We start from the raw sequence: 25,272 nt of genomic DNA on the forward strand, positions 1-25,272 counted from the left end.
TTTTGTTTCAGAATTATATATATATATATATTCTCATTCTATTATATAGTTGATTACAATACAGTTGATTACAATATATCAACATAACCTATGAATTTACACCGAGAGACGAAAATAATATATGAGGTCATTATTTTTCATACCCTCTTACCTTTACTTTCACAAGGAAGGAGAAGAAAAAAAGAAAGGAAAAGGAGTAGAGCATCAAGCAGTTAAACTCATGATCCAACATCTCACTATAATGATCCTGCTTTCTTGAATACACCTCACCAGGGTTTTAAATATACAAATTCAGGGTTCTTGAATTAATGAGCTATTGCTTATAACTTTGAAATGTCAGTTAGCTGGTTTTAAGTGTGGCGCAAAACCAAACAGGGTCGTTATAAATAACGGTAAAAGATTTTATTCCACAAAAATTAAGGACTTAAATGCCACGACCTTAAATTAAGGGCTTTTTAGTAATTTAATTCCACAAAAATTTCCTTGTTCACTTTTGCCCCTTTAACATCTGGTGTGATTGGTGCACTAGAAAAGCATTCATTCAATCTCGAAGTAGGCAATAATTTTATCTTGAAACCCTAAACCGCGCACTGTGATTTGGCAGAGGAAAACCCTAATTTCTTTGAATCTAACTAGAGAGCGTGTTAAAGGACATGACAAATATTTCATCATCGAAAAGAAACGGTCAAGATCAACCTGAATTAAGTGGGACCACATCCAAATCCCAGAGGACCAAAATGAGCAAAACTGAGGACACTGAAAAGAAGGTAACTAATAGTTCCCAATTTCAGTTTCAAATTTAACGATAACCCATCTCTTAAATCGCCAAAAATAAAAATCTCCACAAGCAAAAGACTGTTTCTTGGAAGTAATTTTCATTAGTCTCAATGCAAAGGCTCTGTTTCGAGTTTCCTTTATCGGTTTATAATAGGACTTTAGTAGATCATGAATTTTAAATTGGGTTTAATTTTCATTTGCATATTTACCGAGTTCTTGAATCACCATAAAAAAATGGTATTACTAACTTTGGTCTTCAATACAATGTTTGAAACACAGCAGACTCTGTTTTTAAGTTTTGCTTTTTTGCTGTTAGTGGGACTTTTGCTATAGCTCCAAGTTAAAGTTTGTTTCTGTTGTCATTTGGATGTATACTTATTTTCGTATTTGCTGAAGTTACTATTAATGCTGCTTTCCAGAGCTTTTGGTTTTTATTTCTCTTTACAAGTTTTAAATCTAATCCTGTGATTTTCACGAATTTTGTGTAGTTTAAGGTAATTTTTTATTTCTTATCAAATTTTAGCAATTGCTGATTTCCTTTAATCATTATTATGATTACAACTTTTGCATGGCTAGTATCCACGAGGTTTTTGTCTTGGGAACTGCCGTTACTTTTTTGCATGTATATAATGTCATTTTTGATGATTTTGTTGTAGATTCTGAATAAGAAGCTCAAAGATGTTGAGATTAGCATTCCTATAGTTTACGGCAACATCTCATTCTGGCTTGGCAAAAAGGCAAATGAGTGAGTAAATTTTTAGTTGTTAATTAGATAGGCCTTTGCTGTTTATTCTTATTATTTACAAATTGATTTGTTAATCAGGTATCAGTCACATAAATGGACTGTGTATGTACGAGGGGCCACAAATGAGGATCTTGGCGTAGTGATAAAGCGAGCTGTTTTTCAGCTGCATTCCAGTTTCAATAATCCAATAAGAGTTGTTGAATCACCACCTTTTGAATTATCTGAAGCAGGGTGGGGTGAATTCGAGATTGCCATCACACTGTATTTCCATAGTGATGTTTGTGATAAACCATTAAACTTGTGAGTTTCTTTGCATATTATTTGGTTTTATTTTAGTTGGTATGTTTTGAAAATCATAGATCATTCTTTGTAAGCATTCAATAGATGCACCACATATAATAGAAATCTATGTAAAAATTGATATAAATATATAAATAATGTAACTCCTAGTCAATGTAATATGCTGCATCATGAATATGATATGTCATCCCTTTTACTCGGTATTAATTTTAGTGGAATATTACAGAAATTATAGGCAGCCAATAATTTTGTACTCAGTCATTCTTCTGTATTCTTGAAGCACCGAACTAGGATTTGCAAATATTGACTGCAGGCTAGAGAAAACTTCTAAAAGAAAATAAAAAAATAAAACAATAAGATAAAACTGTAGATAATATCAAAAAATTATTCAATATGGGATTTGTATAGATAACATTGTTGAATGTTCTGCAGGAAGTTACCGGTATAGTTGATCACTTAATTTAAATATTTATGACAAGATCATTTTATGTTTTTAACCATTATCTTATTGAGAGCGCGATCGAGTGAGGAAATGAATTCTGGATCCATCGTGGTTGAATGGATTGATGCCTTACCTTTAAGGATGATTGTTGGTAGTTATAAAGGCCTTTCAGGAGGAAGAGGAAATAGGAGCTGTTTTGGAAGAGGACAAGGACAAGGCATGTAATCACTTCTTTAAAGCACTGAGGAATCTTGGAACATTGTCAACGAATGAATTTTTTGTATGATTTCTTGAACATTGTATAAAAGATGTATGAATTCCTCTTTTATAACACCTGATCCTAAAAAGCATATAAATCTCAATGAAGGGGCGATGATAAATTATCTTCACCACTTGCTTTATTAGAATCTGTTTATTTACTCCCTAGGGCAGGGTCAATAAGGGACTTGTGCTTCAGATTCTTCTTGAAACGTTTCATGCAAATCTATGTATTCTCACCCTGTATCTCCCTTTGATGAATATTCTTTCCACTGATGATTATTCTTTTCACTCAACCAGAATTTGAAAGCTAAAGTGTTAGTGAAGGTAAGGGTTTTTTTTTTTTTTTTTTTTTTTTTTTTTTTTCTATTTGCTATTCTCTGAAAGGTGAATACTGAAAATGCATTCTAGACAAAGAAAGCCTAATAACACCTCATATTCTTATTGATGTCTTATGTGTTGTGCTATAGTGAGTATTGTTCTCAATTTTTTTTTTTTTTTGTTTTTTCATTGTAAGGTGGCTTAGACTATTTGGAATCACGTGTAAGTGTTTTTATGGAACATCGAGTATATCTAGAACTTTCAAAAACTTTTGTTGGTACGGAATCTAGAGTATTTGATGTGGAAAAGATGCCAGTGTCCTTGAATTGTGTTTTCTTTGTAACCTTGTGGTGTATGGCGGACAAGAATGCTTGAATTTGCAATTTGTCCTATAATTTGCTTTCCAGCATGCATATTTAGTCGCATACCTTTAATTTTTGTTTTCTCTTGGTGAAAAACGCCACTCTTGTTCAAGCTTGCGCACTTAGTTCGGCTTCTTTCTTTTATTAAAATCCTCTAGGAGTTATTGGTAATATTGGAAAATCAACCAGAGATATGGTGTGAAAGAAGAAAAAAGGGAGTCATGTTCTGACCTGCAATTTGGTATTCAAACCCAAAGGGATAGTCTTGAAAATTTTGTGTCTAACGACATTGTTGGAAGTGCTCATGTAACTCCCTCAGACCACATGCTTTTTGATTAAGTTATAGGCTTGCTGTCTCCTAATGTTACTCTTGCATGCCTTTGGTTGTTTATTTTGAAGGTATCCCATGCCATTCCATTCCTTTCTCCCATAAGTAAAGTATGAAGTTGGAGATGGGTAAAAAAGAAGAATGTATACCCAGAAGGAAAACAGACTGAAAAAAATAAGTCGAAAAAGATTTTAGGACAATACTCGAAACTACTGATAAATGGTGTACCAGTTTATATGAATCACATAGAAAAGTCCTTTGCACTACATATATATCAATAAGGGCCAAACAAAAGAGAATGAAAGGAGCAAGAAGAAGAGAGATTCTCTTTTCAGACAATGGTGGCTTAGTCCCATGAATCAGAGTGAAAATTTCAAGAACTTTAACAGTCGTAGGATGAAGAGAGCTTTGGTCAGATTATTCCATCTTGCTACCACCTGTTCTGATTATGTCAAGCCTTAATAGTCAAGTCCCCTTGGTTTAATGAACTTTGAAAGTCCTATCAGCAGATCTCTATATTTGCTTTTTGGGATTTGTTTTTTTTTTTTTTGGAAGGAAATACTTATTTTTGCTTTTCATATTCTGTGTCTTAGATTTTTTCCTCCGGGAACCTAAATATAAGGTGTTATGGATCCTTTCTTGTCACTTAAACCTCTCCAATTCTTCTATGTTCTTCTAACATCTTTCCTGGAGTAAAAACCTTTAAATTCTCCCGAAAATTACTACCAAGGATCCATGGGACGTGCAACAATGTAACCAGATACTATAATAAAACATATGCTTCATGAATTATAAAAGTAAATTTCATTCTCATCTTCTTCTTAGTCGTATGACTTTTTAATATGTTTGGAATGGACCATTTATATGTCTTAGTACAATTAGGTATTCATGGATATGCTAGAAAATTTTCTGAAAATTAATTCCAACAAAAGAAAAAAGGGCAGCCCGGTGCATGAAGCTCCTGCTTTGTGCAGGGTCCAGGGAAGGGTCGGACCATTTACTGGTATTTAATTCCAACAGTTAAAAAAAAAGAGTGTCAAAGCTTCTAATTTACTGGTATTTTTTGTTATTTAGAGTAACTGACAAGAGAGAAATGCTCAAATCTCTATAAGGATCAAAGTTTATCATTGCAGTTGTTATTTGGCAATGTAGTTTTTCTTGTTTTTGTGATGGATTCAGCTTTAGTGAGATTTGAAAGAGCCCATTGTGCTGGTATTCTATGTGATTGGAGGGCATTGCATATCATTTTTTTTATTTATTTCAGTTAGATTTCTTAATTTCTTAAGAGGAAGATATCTTCACCTCCAATTTGTTTTTCTTCTTTCATACACACACAAGATTTGTGGTTCCATTAAACTGGAGTCCCATAAGGGAGAACTGGAGACAGTCTCAGGTGCTACTTTTACATAAAGTATCTGCTCTTAGAACACAAACCTGCATCTTTAAGGCTGCAAAATTAAGTCTTTTTCTGTGCACCAAGCAATGGATTGGCCACTATAGTTCATGTATCAAAAAGTTAAATTTTAACAAACTTCAAGATTGGCCTATTTAAGGTTTAAATTATGCACAGATATCATCATTTGAAGTTGTATCCGGAGGATGAATCTGGTCCTATGTCTACCAAGAAGCCTGTTGTTGTGGAATCATATGATGAGATTGTGTTCCCTGAGCCTTCGGAAGGTTTCTTCGCTCGTGTGCAGAGTCATCCTGCCGTAACCTTACCCAGATTACCTGCTGGTTTTACTTTGCCTCCCCCTGGTATGCCTTTCAATATGCATTTTTGCAAGGCATTTCTTTTTCCCCCCATAGTTACAACAATTATCTTTTTTTCTTTTTATCTTTTTGTGTTTTTATAGTACCAGTTGAGGATGCGAGTAAAAGGAAGAGAGGTGACACTAAAGATCATCCTCTAAGCCAGTGGTTTATGAACTTCTCTGAAGCAGATGAGCTCTTACAACTTGCAGCAGCTCGCCAGCAGGTCAGAAACAAGTCCATCTTTTCTTTTCATTACTATTTATTCCACTGTGTAAAAATATTAGATATTCATCAAAGTTTCTGTAATTGCGTTGTCATGTTCTCATGCATTTATTTTTGTCTACAATGTTATTGCTCTTGCCTCTTGGTTTCTCACCATCCTTATTCATCTAGATTATATATGTCTTTTCTGGATTCTTTTTCAAACCTCTACATCAGACTGCTTTCTGCCTGTCCCTCCTTGTTTCCAGATTACATTTTTTCTGACAAAATCATTCTAGAGAAATTCTCCTTTTTTTTATTTTACATGATGGATTATAGAGCCTTTGGCATTTTCTCTCAGTTACTTATTTATGCACTTGATACAAAAGTTTTCTCTACTGTTTCTTTTCTAAGTGGTTTATAGGGGTCAATGCCATCTATTCTCTTTGAATTTATTCATCTATATTATATGTCTTTTCTCAAACCTCTACCTCAGACTGCTTTCTTCCTGTCCCCTCCTTGTTTCCAGATTTCATTTTTTCCAACAAAATCATTCTAGAGAAATTCTCCTTTTTTTTTTATTTTACATGATGGATTATAGAGCCTTTGGCATTTTCTCTCAGTTATTTATGCACTTGGTACAAAAGTTTTCTCTACTGTTTCTTTTCTAAGTGGTTTATAGGGGTCAATGCCATCTCTTCTCTTTGAATTTATTTCTATTCCGAAGGCATTTTCTTCTTTATAAATGAAAGTTTTCTGCTTCTACCTTCCAGTGTTCATTTTATTCCTGAAAAATCTCCTTATAGGTATCCCTTTATGAACATTATAAATTATAGAGGCTTGAAGTCAAATACTTCTTTATGGACTTAATATAGAAGCTTCTTCTTCTTATTTATTTTTTTTTTTTCTTTCGTACTCTTCTCTTAGTGGTTCATTTATACTTTGCTTGCATTAGTATTAATTTGATCAAAGCAGATATTGGCAACAAGGGATTTGTATGGCTGACCCCAACTAGTTTGGGACTAAGGCTTAGTTGTTGTTGTTGTTGTACTCTCTTTTAGTGGTTAATATGGGTCAATGCCCACTTGATGCGGAACCTCAAGAATTGTGTCTTGACACCCTAAATCAGATTTGATATATAAACCCTAAATCCCAAATTAGGAACCCTAATTCCCAAATTAAGAATTTGTTCTTGGGTGGAATTACGGATCTTGACCCAATACTCAACTAGAAGTATGAACCAAAGATATCAAGATAAAAAGATGAATGCCATAAAGATTAATTTTCTTTGATAAGTTCGAAAACAAGTTCAATGAAGAACCAAAGAGAATTAGTCTCTCTTGAAACAAAACGCATAAACTAAAATCTGTCTCTATAATGCTTGAAAGCTAGGTATTTATATGTAGGAAATCCTAAAACTAATTAAAACATAAAGCCCAATTGAAATAGGCCAATTATGCTAATTTAAACATAAGCTAAATATAAGGCATAAGGTCCACATATTTGGATCATGTGAACTAGCCTTGGATCAGGCCCATCTCGTTATTTGGCGCTTCATCATTAGGCCCAAATGTCTTCTTGACCAATCCATCAAATGCTTCCTTGACTTTCTTAGTCCTTGCCCTTATAATAGGCCCACTTGGGAGTAGAATATCCTCTTGTGCAATTAGGGTTCGTGTGTTTGTATCACCACTTCTTCTCTTTGAATATGATTCTGTTCTGGAGGTGTTTTTCAATGTAAACTGGGAAATGTTGTGTGGCAAGTTGTGCCAGGAAGCACAAGTTAATTATATTCTAACTTTCAATGATAAAGAAAATGAGAAATGGTAACAACTAACAACTATAGAATGCTATTTTTCACTCCGCCTCACTATCTTTAGTTAAAACATGAACTTTACTCAACCATGAATATAATCATTAATCATTACTGACAAAACACATGAATAAACAATCAGCCTGTATGAATGACCAAAGGGAAAACTCCATAATGGGAAGAAATCTTTGTTGATGAACAGTTATCCTTCATCATCAGTTCATAGTTTTTTCTTGTGTTTGAATTCTCTTTTTATTTTCTGTATCTTAGTAAAACATCTTCCTAGAAAACATAGTCGAACAGTTCTTCAATTTGATGGAGACAAAAAGCTGGAGTGTCACATTTTGATGCAGAAATTGTCTAACTATTTTTGTTGCAGAAGGTAGGGGGTCCGACCATCTTTCTCCAAAAGATGGACCCATTTGTTTGTTATGTCTTAATCTCACATGAATTCTAGCATGTGCTTTTCAAGTATAGTTATATGTTGGACCCCCTAAAAACCAATAGATTTCATTTAGACATTTACGATCTACTTTCTCCATTATACTTCTTTCTCTATTTATTCTTGTTCTTCTAGTCTAAAATGCAACTTGATTCTCCTTTAGTCCTGCTCTGTCATATCATTGTTCACCATGTTACCTGATCTTTGACAACATCACATGCTGAGAATTCTCAGTTCTATCAATTAATGGCATCACGTTGATGTTGCAATGTCTTTGCACCCAAAACATTTTCAAATAGGGGTTGAAAATTATTCATTAATCATATATTTTTTTTATGATCTTTGAAACTGAGAATCATTGCCCAACATGTAAAGGCTATGCCACTGTAACTTCTGTAGTGATCATGGATGACAGAAACCAATATTTACTGTTGATGAGTTAAATGATGTTTTATCTGATTTATGTTATGCAAGAATTGAGTCTTCTTCCAGCAAGGATGTATTGAACTTTATTTCTGCGCAGGGGTGTGCAAGAGCATATATATGTGCGTTTGAGAGAAAGATAGAGTAAAATGAGGACTTGAAAAAAATCTCCATTTTATTAAAGAAACCATGCGTCTGACATATATCAATTCCCTCCAGTGTTTCAGCTGAAATTGTTTGCTAATCTTTTGTAACTCTTATGATATTGTTCAAAGTTGAAACCTTTTGACCTATCACTTCTTTGTCCCTTTGTGTTTAATAATGGATTAGCCTGGAGTGAATGAAGGTTACAAAGAATCATTTGGATGTATAGCTGCATCATCATGTGATAGAAAATTGACGAGTAGTCTTTCCTATTTTCGTTTGTGTCTTTAGTTGTTCTGACATGATATATATATATATATAGCTGAGATGGAAGTAGGTTATGTACATCCACTCCATTTCCGGCACAACATGAATCCACCTCCTAATCTCATTTCAGCATCAAAAGCATGGAACGTAATTATTTATGCACTTGCTCTCTACCATCTCATTGCATATAATGACTTGGAATGCTTGACTTTATTTTTTACTGAATCCAAGTAGTGAAATTGTTCGTAGATAGAACCATAAAAGCACCATCCTTTGTTATGTTTCATCAAAATTTGAAGGTATTTCAGAAATGTAACTTCTTGAAAAATATAGAAAAAACCATCTGAGGTCAATATGATTAAAAAATTTAACAAAAACATACACTGTGATAGAGAATGTAATGTGATATAATTAAATGAATTGGTTTAATGATCGAACTAGAAATGCATTTGATTATAATATATTTTCTTCCATTTCGGTTTATGAAATATCCATCCAGTTGTTTGATGGATGTGGATAATTGTCAATTATTGAAACAGAACCTTGCTTTTCAAAAGTTAAGTTAATGGTAAGATGTATTTGTCATTCATAATGGCCGGTATGGTGTGAGGCCATTAGATTGCAACTGAAATAACATTAGATCTCAAAAACTAAATCGTTGACATGCTTGGGAATAGAATTGGACACCTCTAGGTTGTAGTTGTACTTTTACCTTGTTTGCTATGAAGGCACTTTATGTTGTTATCATGTTAGTTGATCTGTCATATAGCATTACTTGAAATTGCTGAAATGTCACTTCTTTATTATACAAAGTTTTGGGAGAATTGAGGATGTCAACCATAAGATTGATGCTGTTGGTTGAAGTGGATAAACGGAACAAGAGTCTTATGTGGCACTGTCAATATTACAGGACTGCAATTCTACCATGTCATATGTCAACGAGTATTAGGCAGTAAAGGAACAATATGACTATGTTAACAGAGAAGAAATGAGGATGCTAAGAATGATATGTGAAAATTTAAGGATGGACCAGATAAAAAGTTAAGGTATTCACAGAAAAATTCAGAAAAGGGAGATTCAGATGGGCTGGATATGTGCATCATAGGCCAACAACTTCAACGTATTGAAGCTGCAGGATAAAAAAAAAAAAAAATGGAAGGACCAGACCTAGGACAACTTTGTAGGAAGTAGTGAAAAATATTTACAACCCATATCTTTCTAAAGATATAATCTAAACTAGGTGAAATGGCGGACGAGGGTCTATGGAAGGACCAGACCTAGGACAACTAGTTGAGTTTAGTTGCATCTCTTCAAGATCTATTTTACAGAATGGGTTGTGAAAATTTGATATACTCGAGGACAGTGGTTTCGCTGTATGCTTTCTCAATGAAGCCATGATAAACTTCTAATAATTTTCTAAGCTTTTTAATGAATAAGCAGAAAAAGATGTTTCATGTCGTGTATCTGCAGTCTTTTATGTATTGGCAATAGTTACTTAGACAATCAGTACCTTATTTCTGGAAATGGGAAACTACTTCTGGTATTGGTCACTCGTATATATTTCCCATTTGATTTTGTATCTTCAATTTCTTTTTTACTTATATTAAAATGAAATGAACCATGGTCTGTGGGAACATTTTTGGATTTGATAAATAAGTCCGATGATTATGGAGATAAAAATCCTGCTGATTCTATTTATCCTTTTTGCATTAGAAGCATTGTTTCTCAATTTGCTCAAGCCTGTTAAATGAAATAATTTGACAATTTAGATTCTTTGTATTGAATAGGTGCAAGCTCATATTGCAAAACTCAGAAGACAGATAAGCTTGATAGATGGGCAGCATCAACAGATGAAATCTCCCTCTGACCACTGACTATACATTAACACTTGTGAATTTCTTGAGATTTCTACTTCACATTGTTTTTGGAGCAGCAGCTGCACATGATGGCATAGGATGTAACAATAATATTTATCTTCTCAACTGTTGGGAGATTCTTTCACTTTGCCTCTTCTCATCTTCTTTTTTATTCTCCCCTTAACTTCCTATTCAGTCCTTACAAATGAAAATGTATCTCTGTACTAATAAACAAAAGGAAAATGTATAATTTGATTCTTTAGAAGTAAATATGAATATTACTCAACTGTCTGCATCTGAAAGTATGGACTTTCAAGAGCGCATTTGATATGCTTGCATTGCAATTGATATGCTACCTTTTAAAGTTAGCTAAACAAAAACAAAAGTTGGAAGAGGAGGCGGATGAAAAGAAATAAAAATTACATGCTCTTTACTTCTCAGTATTGATGTGTTTCAAGAGTATTGATGTGTTTCAAGAAATATTCGGCAATGTTAGGGGCATAAAAGTTATGCACATTCCCATTCATGAATGTCATTTATCAAAATATTTTGACTATGTGGCATTGAAATATAGTTTGAGATTCCAGTAACTCTTGTATCACTTCTAACCTTTGCAATGTTTAGCATGCGTATTGCTGTCCTGAACATATCAATCACCTTAGTTGAATTTAGCTTCCAGATTTCTTTGGTTAAAACATTCTTGCAGAGTTCATGTGCTTATATTGAAGTCTGCCTCCAGTGAATTATATGCAAATAAAGATGAGGGTCCTTCTTAAGTACTTGTATCAGTCCTTTCCTTTGTGACTCTCTTTCTAGATGGTAAATAGAAATAGGTTCAACTATTCTGGCATTTGGATGGGACCTGCTCGTGTTGTCTTGGTCATTTCAATTCCTGTGTCACTCTCATCTTGATTTCGCACATCCCAGGTACAATCCTATCCTTAATTCTTATAAATTGTCTTAATTTTTTTCTTTTGAAGTAGGTCCAGCTGACTAATATTCTGTTCTCACAACTGGCTCAAGTCCATCTCTATCTAGGCTAGGCTTTTTGTGGTCAAGATCCTAATCTAATTATTAATGTTTGCTTAATTGTCTTTTTAGTTGGCCATGCCATATTAGGAGTGGTGTCCTTCATTCATAAAGGTACTATTTCTATGTTGTCTAACATGTTCGTATTAGAGGAAATCCCATTCAACAATTATGCTTGATCAAAGTTCGATATTGCATGCCACTCTGCGTTCTAGGACCCTTGTTAGCACTGCCCTTACAACCCATGTGAGTGTGCTTAGTTTTTGCTTGTTTACATTTCTAGGGCATCCCCATCTGTTACCTGAGTGTTAGAGTGTACATATATAAAATCATGACGCTGATGACATAGGTGAAGTTTTTTCCACATGAGCTGTTCTTGTTTATACCCATAATATGTAAAGAAACGGATGGTGCTATATCACATGGTTGTTTATAGTACCATGGCTTCAATTATGACTTTCTAGCTATCTCTAGCAGAATGGACAAATTAACTAATGGAAAATTACAAAGACTTGGCAAGTAAAATTAGCCATTTCAAATAGTTCAATTGATCTTACAAGATCGTACTCCGTTGTCTTTACAGGGAGTTTTGGGGGCAAGAGTAACATGGCCTTCATGTGCTGAACAATAGGCAGAGTCATTATCAACTATAAAGAAAATGCCTTGCTCTCTCTCAGCGGGGTACCGTATATCGGCGTGTTTGGTGGGCCTCTCCAGTCTCCAATTTTTATTGTCCGTTCTTCTGAGAAATCTCATTCACAGAACATGAAAGAGTTTCTCTCAAAGACGGTGACCTATTGGGTAATTTCTTTTATTTTTGGATTTAGCTGTGAAAAAAATTTTATCTCACTGTGACAGTTGTATGCATGCATGTATGTTGATATATACATAAAGGTATGAGAAGCTATTATCAATAAAATTAGAGTTAATAAACCCTTCAAGAGTTGGATCGTTCTCAACATGGATTTGAGGAATAGATAAATTTTAACTCGGCTAATTTAGAGTTACAACTTAAAATTATTTCCAGACGTTATTTCTTACACTTAATAACGGACAGTACCCTGAGGGTATGTATACGTCTATGCTTCGAGAAAAACGAGAGGAGAAGTCAGCACTGCTGAGAATTTCCCTATCATGCATTGAATCTAGTTGTTGCAGATCACTTTCTGAGCCTATCTAACTTGTTTGAAATGGAAGCAGGCTCGAAAGATTTCAGTGGTGCACATTCTAGACATATTTATGTCTGACATAACTTTGCTCTTCTATTTTGATGGTGGTGATTTGAGCTGGACCACATAGGGTAACCTCTTCTGTTGATACCCTTTTTCTTTGGTAGCTAACACTGCTCTACTTGATAATTAGATAAATAAGGATTTCAAATTTAACAAAAAAACATCTATAACTTCTTAGCTTAGTTAAGTCATTTAAAAGTACACCGTACTTTAGCTTATCTAATCTCCATTCCCTGAAGCTGTGTTCATAGTTGTCATTAGAAAGAGCATATAAGCGATTAACAAGCGAATAGTAAGTTTAATTAAGCTCATAATGCTCTTCCAAGTTCTAAGTACCATTGGATGATTAGATGGAACAAATAGGAATGGTTGTTTCATTTTTATATTTGGTAGAAACAATTTGATGTATAGGTGCCATTAAATTATTGTTGAAACTTGGAAAGGACAGCTAGTATTAAATTTTTGTTGTTGAACCTACTGTATTTGGATTAAAGAAGGTTTAATTCAGTTGAGTTGACTACCTTAAAAATTAAGGTTTCCTTATTTTAAGATATGAAGACATATGAGACCATCCATACTTCATCTGGCATTGGCTTGTCTCTTTGCAAACCAAAAGCAGTCTTAACTGCAATCTCTACACACTAATATGAGAGACAAATGCAGCTTTCTTGGTATAGGTACTTGAATAAAAAAAACTAGACTATATGTGACTTGAAGTAGAATACCTGAGAGTAAATTAGTCGACAAATGTAATTTCTGATACTAACAATTTTGTAAGACATTAAAAAAGAAAAGAAAAAACTATAGGTGTATATGTGTAAAGGGTAGGTTTTTTAGGGTTAGGCCTAAGTATCTTATCAGTAAATTTGACAATGTCAAGAGGGTAAAGTTGTATAGGTCAAGACCTGCAATGGCAGTAACATACACATGGGTTTGCGAAATATTTGGATGGACTGTGTAAGAACTGTTGTTTTTATGTGTCAATTAGTCACAGAATCACAAGCCACAACAATAACAAAAAACCAAACCTCAATAGTGTTGTACTCTTCAGTACACTTTAGTTTTTGGCCCGTGATTTCAGGTATATTAGGACAGAGTGAGAGAGATTAATTTTAGAACTAAAAACATTTTAAATATGCAGTGAAGGTTAGAAACTGAATAGGCTGCACTATTCTCAATACACTAATGTTGTCTTTATGCGAACAAAGGACATAGGAAACCAAGACGTTTTATACGGTTATGGACACTGAGACTAGGCAGAAAGAGCTGAACTTTGCTATGTGTTGTAATATGACTTCAAAAGATTAGATGGAGACTCTCAAAAATGATATTTGAGATCTTGCTATAAATTGGTAACTGCATGCATGGCAGAGTGATTGTGGAGTTGGTATGAACTCAGAACTAATATAGAGAAAAAAAAAACAGAAAAACCTGAAATGAATTATTTTTTAACATAGAAGGGAGATTTTACATTAATTTGACATTCACTCTTACATAATTTTACCTTTAGCATTAGGGTTTCTGTTCGGCAAAATTTGGCATTAGCATTTAGCTGTTAGCAGTTTGAATAGTTTTTTATATAATGCTAGACCTTAAATAAGTTAACTTTTTATAAAATATTACTTTAATCTGTAAAAATTAATTCAAATGCTATGTCATCGAATCCTATAAAAATCAATACGCTAAAAATTTTAAAAAGTTGTTACCAAGCACAAACACATCCTATATCAAGACATAAGGTAAAAACCTGAAATGAAATTGAACACCTCAAAGATTCAAATTCTGACATCACTTTCTTATAAAGAGTCTGCAATGTACAAAAAATGAATAAAATAAGAAACAACTTGAAGATAAAGTAATGGAGCTTAATTAATTACATTCTGAAACATAATTACATACCAAAGTACACTAAAATTAGAGCAAACAGAATAGACCAAGTCCTAAACGTCACCCATGTAAAAAGATGAGAAAATGGTAAAGAGAAAAATCTTCAACTGAGAAATTAATGCTGTGATATAGAGAGAGGGTCCACACTGTCATTAGGAGGGCCAACATAGAAGTGTACAACCAATGGGTTTGGTTCCCACCTTGTCTTTGCCTCACATACACATACCCCAAAACACCCGTGGCTTGTCCTTTGCCCCCACATCTCCACATGACCTCTCTCTTTCTCTCTCTCAACTTTCTTCATAAATAGCCCCATTACCCCTTCTATCCTGCCATCACCACCTGCACTCCACTCTCTCATCTACCCTCTCAACTGAACCATTCTTTTCTTTCCTCCAAAAAGCAAAAAATGGCTATCAGAAAATCTAACAAACTATCTCAAACAGCAGTGCTCAAGCAAATTCTTAAGAGATGTTCAAGTTTAGGCAAGAAACATGGATATGATGATGATGGTCTTCCTCTTGATGTACCAAAAGGCCATTTTGCAGTTTATGTTGGTGAAAATAGAAGTAGATACATAGTTCCTATATCTTTGTTAACTCATCCTGAGTTCCAATACCTACTTAGACAAGCTGAAGAAGAGTTTGGCTTTGATCATGAAATGGGGCTTACTATTCCTTGTGAAGAAGTTGTTTTTCGCTCTCTAACATCTTCACTAAGATAAACAAGAATTGGAGACATTAAAGGATTGTGTGATGATGTTGCTTGCATGGAGAAAGATGGCTATAAGATGAAGCCAAAATAGCTACTCTAAAATAGTTAGCTACTTTTTGGCCAGTCTTTTTTTCACCGTCTTCTTCACTGTGATTCTTGATCTTGGTTTTTTTTTTTAATTTTTTAATTTTTATGTATTGTATCTTTTAAACCCTTGATCTTGGGTTTTTTAAGTCTAATTACTAACGTAGAACCCAGAAAAAAAAGTGTTAATGGGTTAGCTAGATTTGTATAAAGTTTGGTTTTCCTCACAGATTGAGTTGTTAACACCACTGTGAGAGAAGTTTTTAAGCAACGCAGAAGTGTTATTTGCCCTCATTAATCTTACTTACTTCTTTCTCTCTCTCTCTTCTCTTCTCAGTGCATCTGGATTTTTTTTAAAAGGGAATGAATTGTCTATATTTAAACAGTGAAATGTAAGATTGACTATTTCAACAGTTTTTGAAAGAAATAAATTATCAAAATTTAAATGTAAAATTCTTGCAGCAGATACTCGATCACTGAATTATTAAACCGTAGACTAAAAATAATCTGAATTACAATGGCTTAATCTCTGTTTGAATGAATGGAATAGGTCAATTCTTAGTTGATAATAATTAAGATATGTGCATGGCTAGCTGGAAAAACAAAGTATGATATTTAGTCAAAATCAAATCAAATCAAGTCTATGTATGACTCTACAGAAGGGCATCTAAAGACACTCTTAAAACAATAGTTTTGTCAGAGAATGTGGGGTACTTAAGTATGTACGGATCTTCAGCTTACCTTTTCTTTTTCTTTGCCCTTTTCCATGAATTATTAGAGGTGCAGCATTCTCATAGTCACGGAGATTATTAATATAAACAAAATTATTTGCTTCAGGCACAACATTTGATAATATATATTTTTTTTAAATTTATTCGGCAAAATTAATTCTAACGGTCAAATTATTCTAGCAATTATAAGTATTTTCACTTAATTAAAATGATAAACACGGCATGAAACAACAAAATTAATTTTATCTAGCACACTTATAATATTTGTTAACGCATTTCCTTTCTAAAAAGTGCAATGAAACAACTTTTTGTTTAGTGGGTAAGTCATTTGATGGCCTTGATTTACGCATGTATGGTTACAACCGTTGGTTTTGTTAGTTTCAACCGCTATCATTTGTTAGGTTTTTATGTCAGAAAAGTACTACTTGTATTAAGGTATCGCTCGGCCCCCCAAAAAAAGGAGGACAACTTGTTAAGGATGTGATGTCAAACAAATATGAAATATTACATTGGAGTCCTTAGGTTCAATTTGATTTCATAGATTCAATATTCTTATATGTAAGAAAGTATAGTCCTTTCTTATAACCATTAGTATAGTGATTGAAGTTAAGAACTCGTATTTTTACTGCATTTAAATTCTATTTATAATTTCTGTCATTTTATCGTTACAAAATATCTTTTAAAGAATTAAATATGAACATGTGAATATAATGTTTGTTTTTTTTTTTTTTTTTATGGATAGATTATGAACATGATTCTTTCCCTCTAATTTGTTGGTCTAGAGCATAAATTTGCTCTTAAAATTTATGAAATTTGTCTTGTGGGCACCCTTAAATTGACGGGACCTATTATGATTCCATAATTTCACATTTCAGAAATAACTGTCCTCGTCAAAATGAAATAACTTATAAGAGTTCAATCGTAACTTTACACTTTTATATTTTATTTTAACGAGTGATATAATTATTACTGAAATGTAAAATTATAGAATTAGAATAGGTCTCCGCAAATTTAAGAGTGCCATAAGATAAATTCCGTAAACTTGATTGCCCTGATTTATTAGATGCATCTATCCTATCAAGGATTATAAATAGAGAGAAGATGATAGCTTCTGCATGTGCATGTGGAACAGCAAGTGTAGTCCTATTTGGTGCTAAATTTATTTATTATATTGTGATGTATTTTCATTATCATGCATGGATATGATAGATGTGTGGGTCTACTTCATCTTCTTCTTCTTACATTAATGTTAATTATAATCCAAAAGCAAAACTTACATATCCATGTCTGCATTTACATTGTTTATATGTATCGGTAATATATAGATATAGAAAATTCAAATCACATGACCATAATAACTCTTATCTTATCTCCTATGATTCTTGTGGTCCATCTTACCTCTTCTAATTCATTTTGAACTTCTACACATACTTGTCATGCTTCAATTCACTAATTCACAATCTTTTTTTTTATATATAGGAATTGAATTGAATCGAATCAAATCTAAGCATATGGGTATGTTGGGTAAAATTAGTTATTTTAATAGTTACTAGCTGTCCTAGTAGCTATTAGCTAGCTATTTAACTAGCGTTTTATTAATTCAAAGAAAATAACATTTCATAATCAGCTTCCTCAAACTCTAAATATTTCTATAAACGTTGCATCACCGACAATATAAATAATAGAAATAATATTTTAACTTTAGCCAAAATGATAAATGCTTATCTCTAAAATTGTTGCTGAACATAGTCTATATTTAACAACTTTCTTCACCGGAAGAGCCAAATTTTTACAAGCAATTGTCACATTCAAGCTTCCCACCATGAATTTGGACAAAATTTAAGAAAAAAGGTAGGGAAATAATGAAGTTGTTGATGGTATATATGTATGATAATAGAGAGGGTGATGGGCCTATGTGCACCGTTAAAATGAGGTTGTTGATGAAAAGGATAGGGCATATAGCCCTAAGATAGAAGATATCCAAAGGGCTAGAGTACTCATCTTCAACTATAAGCCTTACATTTTTTTTCTGATAATTCCATTCCCTAAAAGCAACAGTTTTGTAAAGCTATCATACTTTCCTTTTGGGTCCGGCTAACGTCAAGTTGCATATCAATTGATTAATTAAATACGATTAGGATAGACAACGTTTTGCACCATTATTGAAGCTACTTTCTGCAAAATAATAAAAAGTATTCACTTTTTACATGGAATTTAAGGATTCGATTTCTCGGGTTGTTGGGCGAATTTTACCTAAATATACTCTAATCTGAATGTAAAAACACATATGTTGTAACATCTCTTTCCGGTTCACCCCTAAACCCGAATGAACCGAACCGAGACTCTATAAGCTGGTTGAACCTATGTTCTTTTAGGCTGATATCCTTATGTATGCTGAATATAATATCATGTTGTTGCTTTCTACATCAATTTTCTGCAAAATTGATGGAGATACAGATGAAGAAGATGGAGAAAAGAAGTGAGTAAAGGAGATGAAGATAAAGATGAAGAAGGGAAAGTGAAATGGATGTCTCGGGAAAGCTCCAATATAGCAATGATTTTATGTGAGAAATTACTAAATAGTACCTATATTTGCAACAGAATACAGGTTAATACCTAAACTTTATATTTGAGTGCAAGTAAGTCATAATCCTTATACTTTGATCTTTTTGTCTCATTTAAGTAAGTCCACTTTTTTTTATTCTTATTGTACATCCCATACTACCCCACTCTAGACTCTAATGGCTCGAACCGGATTTTGGTTCAACCGGACTCAACTCGACTTTATGCAACGACTCGAGTCAGTAAGATGTCACATATGTAAACTGAGGAAAAAAAAATTATTGTAGATATTATACACCTATTTCATAAGTGAAGAGTATTTCAAGAATTATTTATTTAAATAATATTTTTTCCATTTTTTCAATAAAAAGACATTCATACTTGTTTTTTGTCAACGTGCTATTATCACATTGTTCATATACATACATTATGCACAATTTTTATGTAACATTCACCTCTAATCATAATTTAAAGAGCATTAAAAATAAGTTTAAAAGGAATATAAAACGCAGGCCTAAAACATATGCATGACTTAGCCTATCAATATTTATTTGGTACCCAAAATTTTAGAGAAAATATATTGTGCTCCAAGAATTATGACTTTCGATACACATTGTCACACGAGTAATGAATTTTTTATATTTTTCAATTTTTTAATAAGTATTTATCAATTTAATTTTATAAGTTGAAATGTTGAACAGAATAATTTCGCAAATTGAACTGTTAATAGAAGTAATTTTATATGTTGAAACGTTTAGAGTGAAAATAAAAGTTGAGTATAAAAAAACCTTTCGTGAAAAGTACATCATGAATTTATATATTTGGCCATATTTATTTATTATTTGTTTGTGCTTGAAACAAGATATACAAAAGTGAGCAAACAGTCGATTCAGTTTAAAATAAAAAAGAATCAAGATTCAGAAGGACAAACTTAACTTCCAAGATCAAAATCGATATCAAAATTAATGTGAGAATCAAATTGAATCAAACCAACTCGATTCGATAGGTCATTCTTTAATAGGACAAATACAATTTGAAACTTAACCGATTAGATTTTATCAAACCAAGTGAATTATCTTAAAACTTCAGTTTGAACCGAAGTCAACCGAGAAATGAAATTATTGTAAACAAATCAACCAAATCAAATACCGTGAATTCGGTTTAATAGGCCATTTTGCTCGCCCCTAAATCAAACTGAACTAAGATAGATAATATGAATTAAAGATTCAGTTAGATAAAGAATCCTTTATTTGTTTGTGTTTGGAAGAGAAGAAAAAACTAACCAATCCATGGATTGCACATTTCTACCTCTCTTTCTCAGTTGCACATACACAACTAACAAACACTTTTGCTTCTTTCCTTTTATTTTTATTAATAATTTTGTTTGGCTGTAATTTGATAATCAACAATTTGAAGCAACATTTATAATATAGGACCACTATTAACTAAAGAGGTGCAAGAAAGGCTGCCAATGGTTAGATGGTCCTTCTTCTCTTTTCTTTTAATGCAGTGTTTTTGTGTTTCTTTTTCTTTATATTTCAGCCACAGAAGAATGCCCTGACTGACAATTACTACAACTGTTTCTAATGTACATAAATAATTATATATCAGCTGTTTCTCCAAATCCCTTAGCTCCATAAGAATATCTTCTGTTACACAAAATCTATTACATAGAATTTCCTCCTCAGAAAATAATATCTTTGCCCATTATTGCCTTGGTCTTTTTTGCATCCCCATCCTCTCATCTCATCTCTCTTTTTCCTTAATGGGTCTTATTTGTCTGGACTAAAAAAAAGAAAATAATGAAGGAATTCAGGAAATATTACTAATTAAAAACAACATTAATTGTGGCCAAACTCATAAATCCCCTTGCCACCACTACATCTGCCATTGCCTCAAAGGTTTTTTTTTTTTTTTTTTTTGGTATTGGAAAAAGGGAATTCGAACTTGAATGTATTGCCACGTCGCAATACACTTACCACTATTTACAATGAATCCATGCGCTTATCTATAATTCTATATTTAAAATACATTTGATCATGTTGTATTATGGTCAAATGCATAAATTTATCTCTTATCGTATAGACCTTTTTATACTAGCAATGACAATTTTTTTTTTTTTGTTCTTTGCATTTATTGGCAAAATATTTATTTAATGTGTGATTAATATAATTAAAGTATTCAAGGGAATGTCAAAATAAAAATTGAAGGAGCCATAAAAGTTTTTACCAGTAAGTTTACGCATGGAGTGATATAAAGTAAGGTTGATATATTTTCAGTATACAAGTCCGTGAAGGTTTTTATTCAGATCTACAAAGTACATGCCCAATATGACCCCTACACATCAACAGCTCTTTGCCACTTTATCCTCTCTACGGTACCTACCCTAATTTAAGACCCTTGCTCCTCCTTTCTTTCTGCCTTGATAAGCTCTTTTTTATCCTTTCTATTTAAATTTTTTAATTTCAGTATAATTACTTTTCCTTTAATAGAATGAGGAAATTTCAATTTAAATGGCATCTTAGACTGGGGAAAGGTCATCCCTCAAAAAAAAAAGAATGGGGAAAATTCAATTTAATTAATAGATTGTGCAAAATTGACCTAAAAAACAAAAAACAAATGCTATTTGCCTTCTCAATCTCATAATTGAAAGACAATAAAAGAAAAAAAAAGTATTTATGTGATATATTATTGTAGTAGTTATTTATTGAGAAATTATTTATGTATTGGACATTGGTAATTAATGCTTATTTCTATAATAAAGTATGTCCATTTGTGTATAATTATATATATAATTAACAACTAAATTATAATATCATTTAAAGAATCTTTATCGACAACCAAACAAAGAGAAAATAACAGTAAAAGAAAAGAAAATTAAAGAAATCAAAAACAGAAGGCATAAATTAATTAAAAGGAAGAATAATTATCTGTCATCAAGTATAAACAAGAAAATTATATTTATTAATTAATAACTTAAACCAAAAGCAAATGTTAATAATCCATCCATAACAACAAAATCTTTCCATTTGATTATCATTATGGATTTGGAGACAAAATTCACATGTACCAACTACTTGAACAATGAAAATATGTCTTGTCTTTCACATCAAAAATTCAGGGGGAAAAAAAAAACAATGAGTTGGAGATTTAAATCTTATGGACATCAAAATAAGTTTACAGTTGTCTTTACATATATCTTCTGCACTTTGTGTCCAATGGCCCACTCATGTCTAGTTGAATTTCTTGGAAGGAGACTCTGTCTCTTCAATTTCACCCTCCATGCATATCAAATCAATATATATTGCTTTAAAATCTTTTGTAATTCATTTGAATTCTTTGATTTTATTTATTGACAGATTTGTATAAATTAATTCTATTGGTCTTGCTTATATAGACCAACTGATATATCTTCATCGATTTTAATCTCGAATTTTAAAATTTGGATTGTGTTTGACAATAGCTGTTTAAGTAACATTTAGTGTTTTGACTGATATTAAATAATACTTAAACGTTTATTCGGTAACATAACGTTTGAACTAGTTTTAGAGATGTGGTAGTGTTTTGTGAAAAGTTAACTCATGTAACGTTTAAATTTTAGCATTTCATGAAAAACTACTAAAATAGCTAACAGTCAAATACTAGTAAAATAACTAACAGCTAATTTTGCCAAATATATTCTTAGTCTGTTTAGATGAAACCCTGGAATCATATTAAAGACTGTTACATGAGCTTACTATAATTTGTAGCTTATATTCTTTAAAATAATTTTAAAATTTGTAAACTTCTAAATGCTTTCATTGAACGAAACTTTTATGAAACCATACGCAGAAGATATATAAATAAAATTGCTTTATGTTTTTGGGATGAAGGTGCTATGGTGGTTGAGCAATCAAACTATAATTGCTATAATGATTAATATCGTGCCTTAAACATATCAAATCAAGTCCTCTTCTTGTTCCTTAATTATCATTCCCCAAAATTACGGTTCCCATGCAATTGAAAGCGAAAGGAAAGCCTCCAACATTGACAATTAAGTTGTTTATGCCTCACCAAACTTTGATAATTTTTCCCATCTTAAAAAAAATGCAAAAAAGATTTCAACTTAATCATTCCACTTGCATGCTTCAAGTATTTACTTGATGTTGATTGCCCTTGTTAAATACATAACATACCAGATGTGATCTGGTTAGTTTTTTTCACTTATATGAAAAGTGATAATTCTCGAGTTCGAATCTTATCGATCACAAGAATTTTCATCAATTTGGTGAGTTAAAAGAAAGACTATATCTATTGTGTCACAAGCCCTATGTATGCATTTAAAGATTTTAGTTAAATAATTAGTAAGTTCACGAGTACAATGCCATTGATCTCCAAATAGGAAAGGTTGTCATCTACATGACAAGGTAATTAATGTCCTTCTTCTTCTTCTTCTTCTTCTTATTATTATTATATTATTATTGAATTACATAAAACGTTTCCAACTTAATAATATTACCATAAAAAAGACAAACTTAAACAGAAAAAAATTAGTACAATCATCAAACATGTATATGCATTTTTTTCATATTTATACGAGATCCATCCTTCATAATTTTAAGTGAATACTATATAAATATTAATGTCCGAATATATTATTTTCATATATAATGAGTGTATTTATAATTTCTCGTTTAGAAGAAAAAGATTAAATCACATATACATTTTATAGTTACTAATAAAACAATCAAGTTAAACTCTTAATTTTTTTTTATCACTCGATATAATCCAATAGTGATCGGACCTACTTCAAACAATGAGTTTTCATGTCGGGGGGTTTAGATCAATAACTTCGTTTTGCCAAAAATGTAATTCACATTGTAGGATATTTGAAGCCACACAAGAACAACAAAATCCATAAAGAGGATATCCATATAACTTTGATTTGAAGCTGGCATTCCAAACAGATCCTACTCATAACCGACAAGAAATTAAAACTTGAAAAGTAGTTTTTTTAAGGAAAAGAAATTCAAATCGAACTTGCATGGATCAAGAAAATGGAACATTTATAATGGCTGAAATTCAAGAATCGTATATATGATATATATGCATGGATGGAACTATCCTCCACCACCACCACCTATTGTTCAATACTTTGTATGTGTCTGTTTGTTGGTTGTGATTGTTAATGTTGTTAATAAAATAAAAATGTCTTTTTATGGTGAAGAAGAACAAGGAGAGCCACTTGTGTGGGGGAGCTAGGAGGTGAATGGGTGGTGTGGGGATAACATGTTTGGCACCAAATATACTCTATTGATACTATTAGTGGGTATTGTCGGACTAACTGTCCGCTACTTACTTTCCACAATGGTTCAATTTTCTCTTTAAATGATACAACAGTAAAATTGGTCCGGTTTTGAAATCAATTCACTGACTTTCTTGATTGATCCGCCGGGTCGGGCCGAATTTAATAATTATATTTATTTCGATAGTCATTTAAAATATATAGATAAATAAATTTAATTAAACTATCCAAAATTAGTAGAAATATTTACGTTAATAGATCATGCTTTCAGATTCCCACAATAATATATAAATCTCATATGTATATCATATGAATAAAATAAATAGAGATGTCAAATTGGATCTTGATAATACAAAAAAATGGCAATTAGCAACCGATATCGCGACCGCCAATGATCAAGTGCCAAATAGCAACCAATTTTTTATCAGCAGTGATAGATTAATTTTTTCACGGAATATTTTTAGAGGGAAAATATTTGCCGTTTTGCGATCATCTACGACCGATCGAAGACTCTCCAATAATTGGTCGCCAAATTAAGGCACCAAATTTACCGCTCTGTACTATGCGATCGATTTGCGATAAATTTGCGACCGCCTGTTTATTTCATTATAAAAACTTCTATAATTCATCAGTGACTCATTTGCCATCAGTTTGCGACCGATTGGCTACCAAAGTGCAACCGATGACTTGCTACGATCAATTTGCTACCAACAATACCAAGAACAATATAACAGATTAGTGACCAGCAAATTTGCAACCGTTTGTAACTACTCGTAAATCGGTCGCAATCATGTTTTAGCGACCGATGAACAATCGTTATTTACCGTTTTTTTTTTTATAGTGTGACATGTGATTATGATTCACGAAATATATAAATTTAAAAAATTAAAATTGACTCTTAACTTTTAATTTGTTCTTTAAATGAGTTGATCCCATTATGAAACTATTTAAAATGGATCATGTAATAAATTGACTCGCAAAATTTATTATCCCCTATTTAATTAAATGTATCATGTTGAATGTGTCAATTTAATCTGACCTAACACATTAATAACTTAATAATTTGTTATGCTATTAAGAATAAAATAGTCATTTTAACAACATAATAGGAAAAATTCTCTCCTTTTAATAAAATTTACCATATTGGTACTAATTTTTATGGTGAAAATAACTTGAACTCAAGATTTCTAACTCCTCGAATCCTTTATACCATACGAGAACGCCAACTAGCCCTGATTGATGTATAACCATATCCCGTTAGATGTTATGGGACTAGAATGGCAAATGGTCATCCCTAAATATTTTAAACATAATA

The 25,272-nt window shown here is 32.3% G+C and overlaps 2 protein-coding genes across 3 annotated transcripts; both read left to right on the forward strand.

The window, feature by feature from the left end:
• Positions 1-544: 544 nt before the first annotated feature.
• LOC105643816 (transcription initiation factor TFIID subunit 14b) lies at positions 545-10,736 on the forward strand. Of its 2 annotated transcripts, none has more exons than XM_012229027.4 (6): positions 545-767; positions 1,434-1,522; positions 1,601-1,822; positions 5,104-5,291; positions 5,390-5,511; positions 10,366-10,736. In XM_012229027.4, exons 1-6 carry the CDS (start codon positions 654-656, stop codon positions 10,450-10,452), a joined length of 822 nt encoding a protein of 273 aa, XP_012084417.1. In that variant the 5' UTR covers positions 545-653; the 3' UTR covers positions 10,453-10,736. The 2 variants fall into 2 exon arrangements, with proteins under 2 accessions (XP_012084417.1, XP_020538788.1); XM_020683129.3 differs by lacking the exon at positions 545-767 and adding an exon at positions 878-1,014.
• Positions 10,737-14,896: 4,160 nt separating this feature from the next.
• LOC105643817 (protein SMALL AUXIN UP-REGULATED RNA 12) lies at positions 14,897-15,678 on the forward strand. The gene has a single exon (XM_012229029.4). It carries the CDS (start codon positions 14,992-14,994, stop codon positions 15,304-15,306), a length of 315 nt encoding a protein of 104 aa, XP_012084419.1. The 5' UTR covers positions 14,897-14,991; the 3' UTR covers positions 15,307-15,678.
• Positions 15,679-25,272: the final 9,594 nt, after the last annotated feature.

This window comes from Jatropha curcas, chromosome 1 (assembly GCF_041381405.1).
Source record: "Jatropha curcas cultivar XTBG-Jc1 chromosome 1, XTBG_Jcur_1.0, whole genome shotgun sequence".
Classification (NCBI taxonomy): domain Eukaryota; kingdom Viridiplantae; phylum Streptophyta; class Magnoliopsida; order Malpighiales; family Euphorbiaceae; genus Jatropha; species Jatropha curcas.

Coding starts and splice junctions, on each gene's coding strand:
- LOC105643816 (XM_012229027.4), top strand. CDS start 654: ATGACAAATATTTCATCATCGAAAAGAAACGGTCAAGATCAACCTGAA. Junction 768..1,433: donor CTGAGGACACTGAAAAGAAG/GTAACTAATAGT, acceptor ATTTTGTTGTAG/ATTCTGAATAAGAAGCTCAA. Junction 5,512..10,365: donor TTGCAGCAGCTCGCCAGCAG/GTCAGAAACAAG, acceptor TGTATTGAATAG/GTGCAAGCTCATATTGCAAA.
- LOC105643817 (XM_012229029.4), top strand. CDS start 14,992: ATGGCTATCAGAAAATCTAACAAACTATCTCAAACAGCAGTGCTCAAG.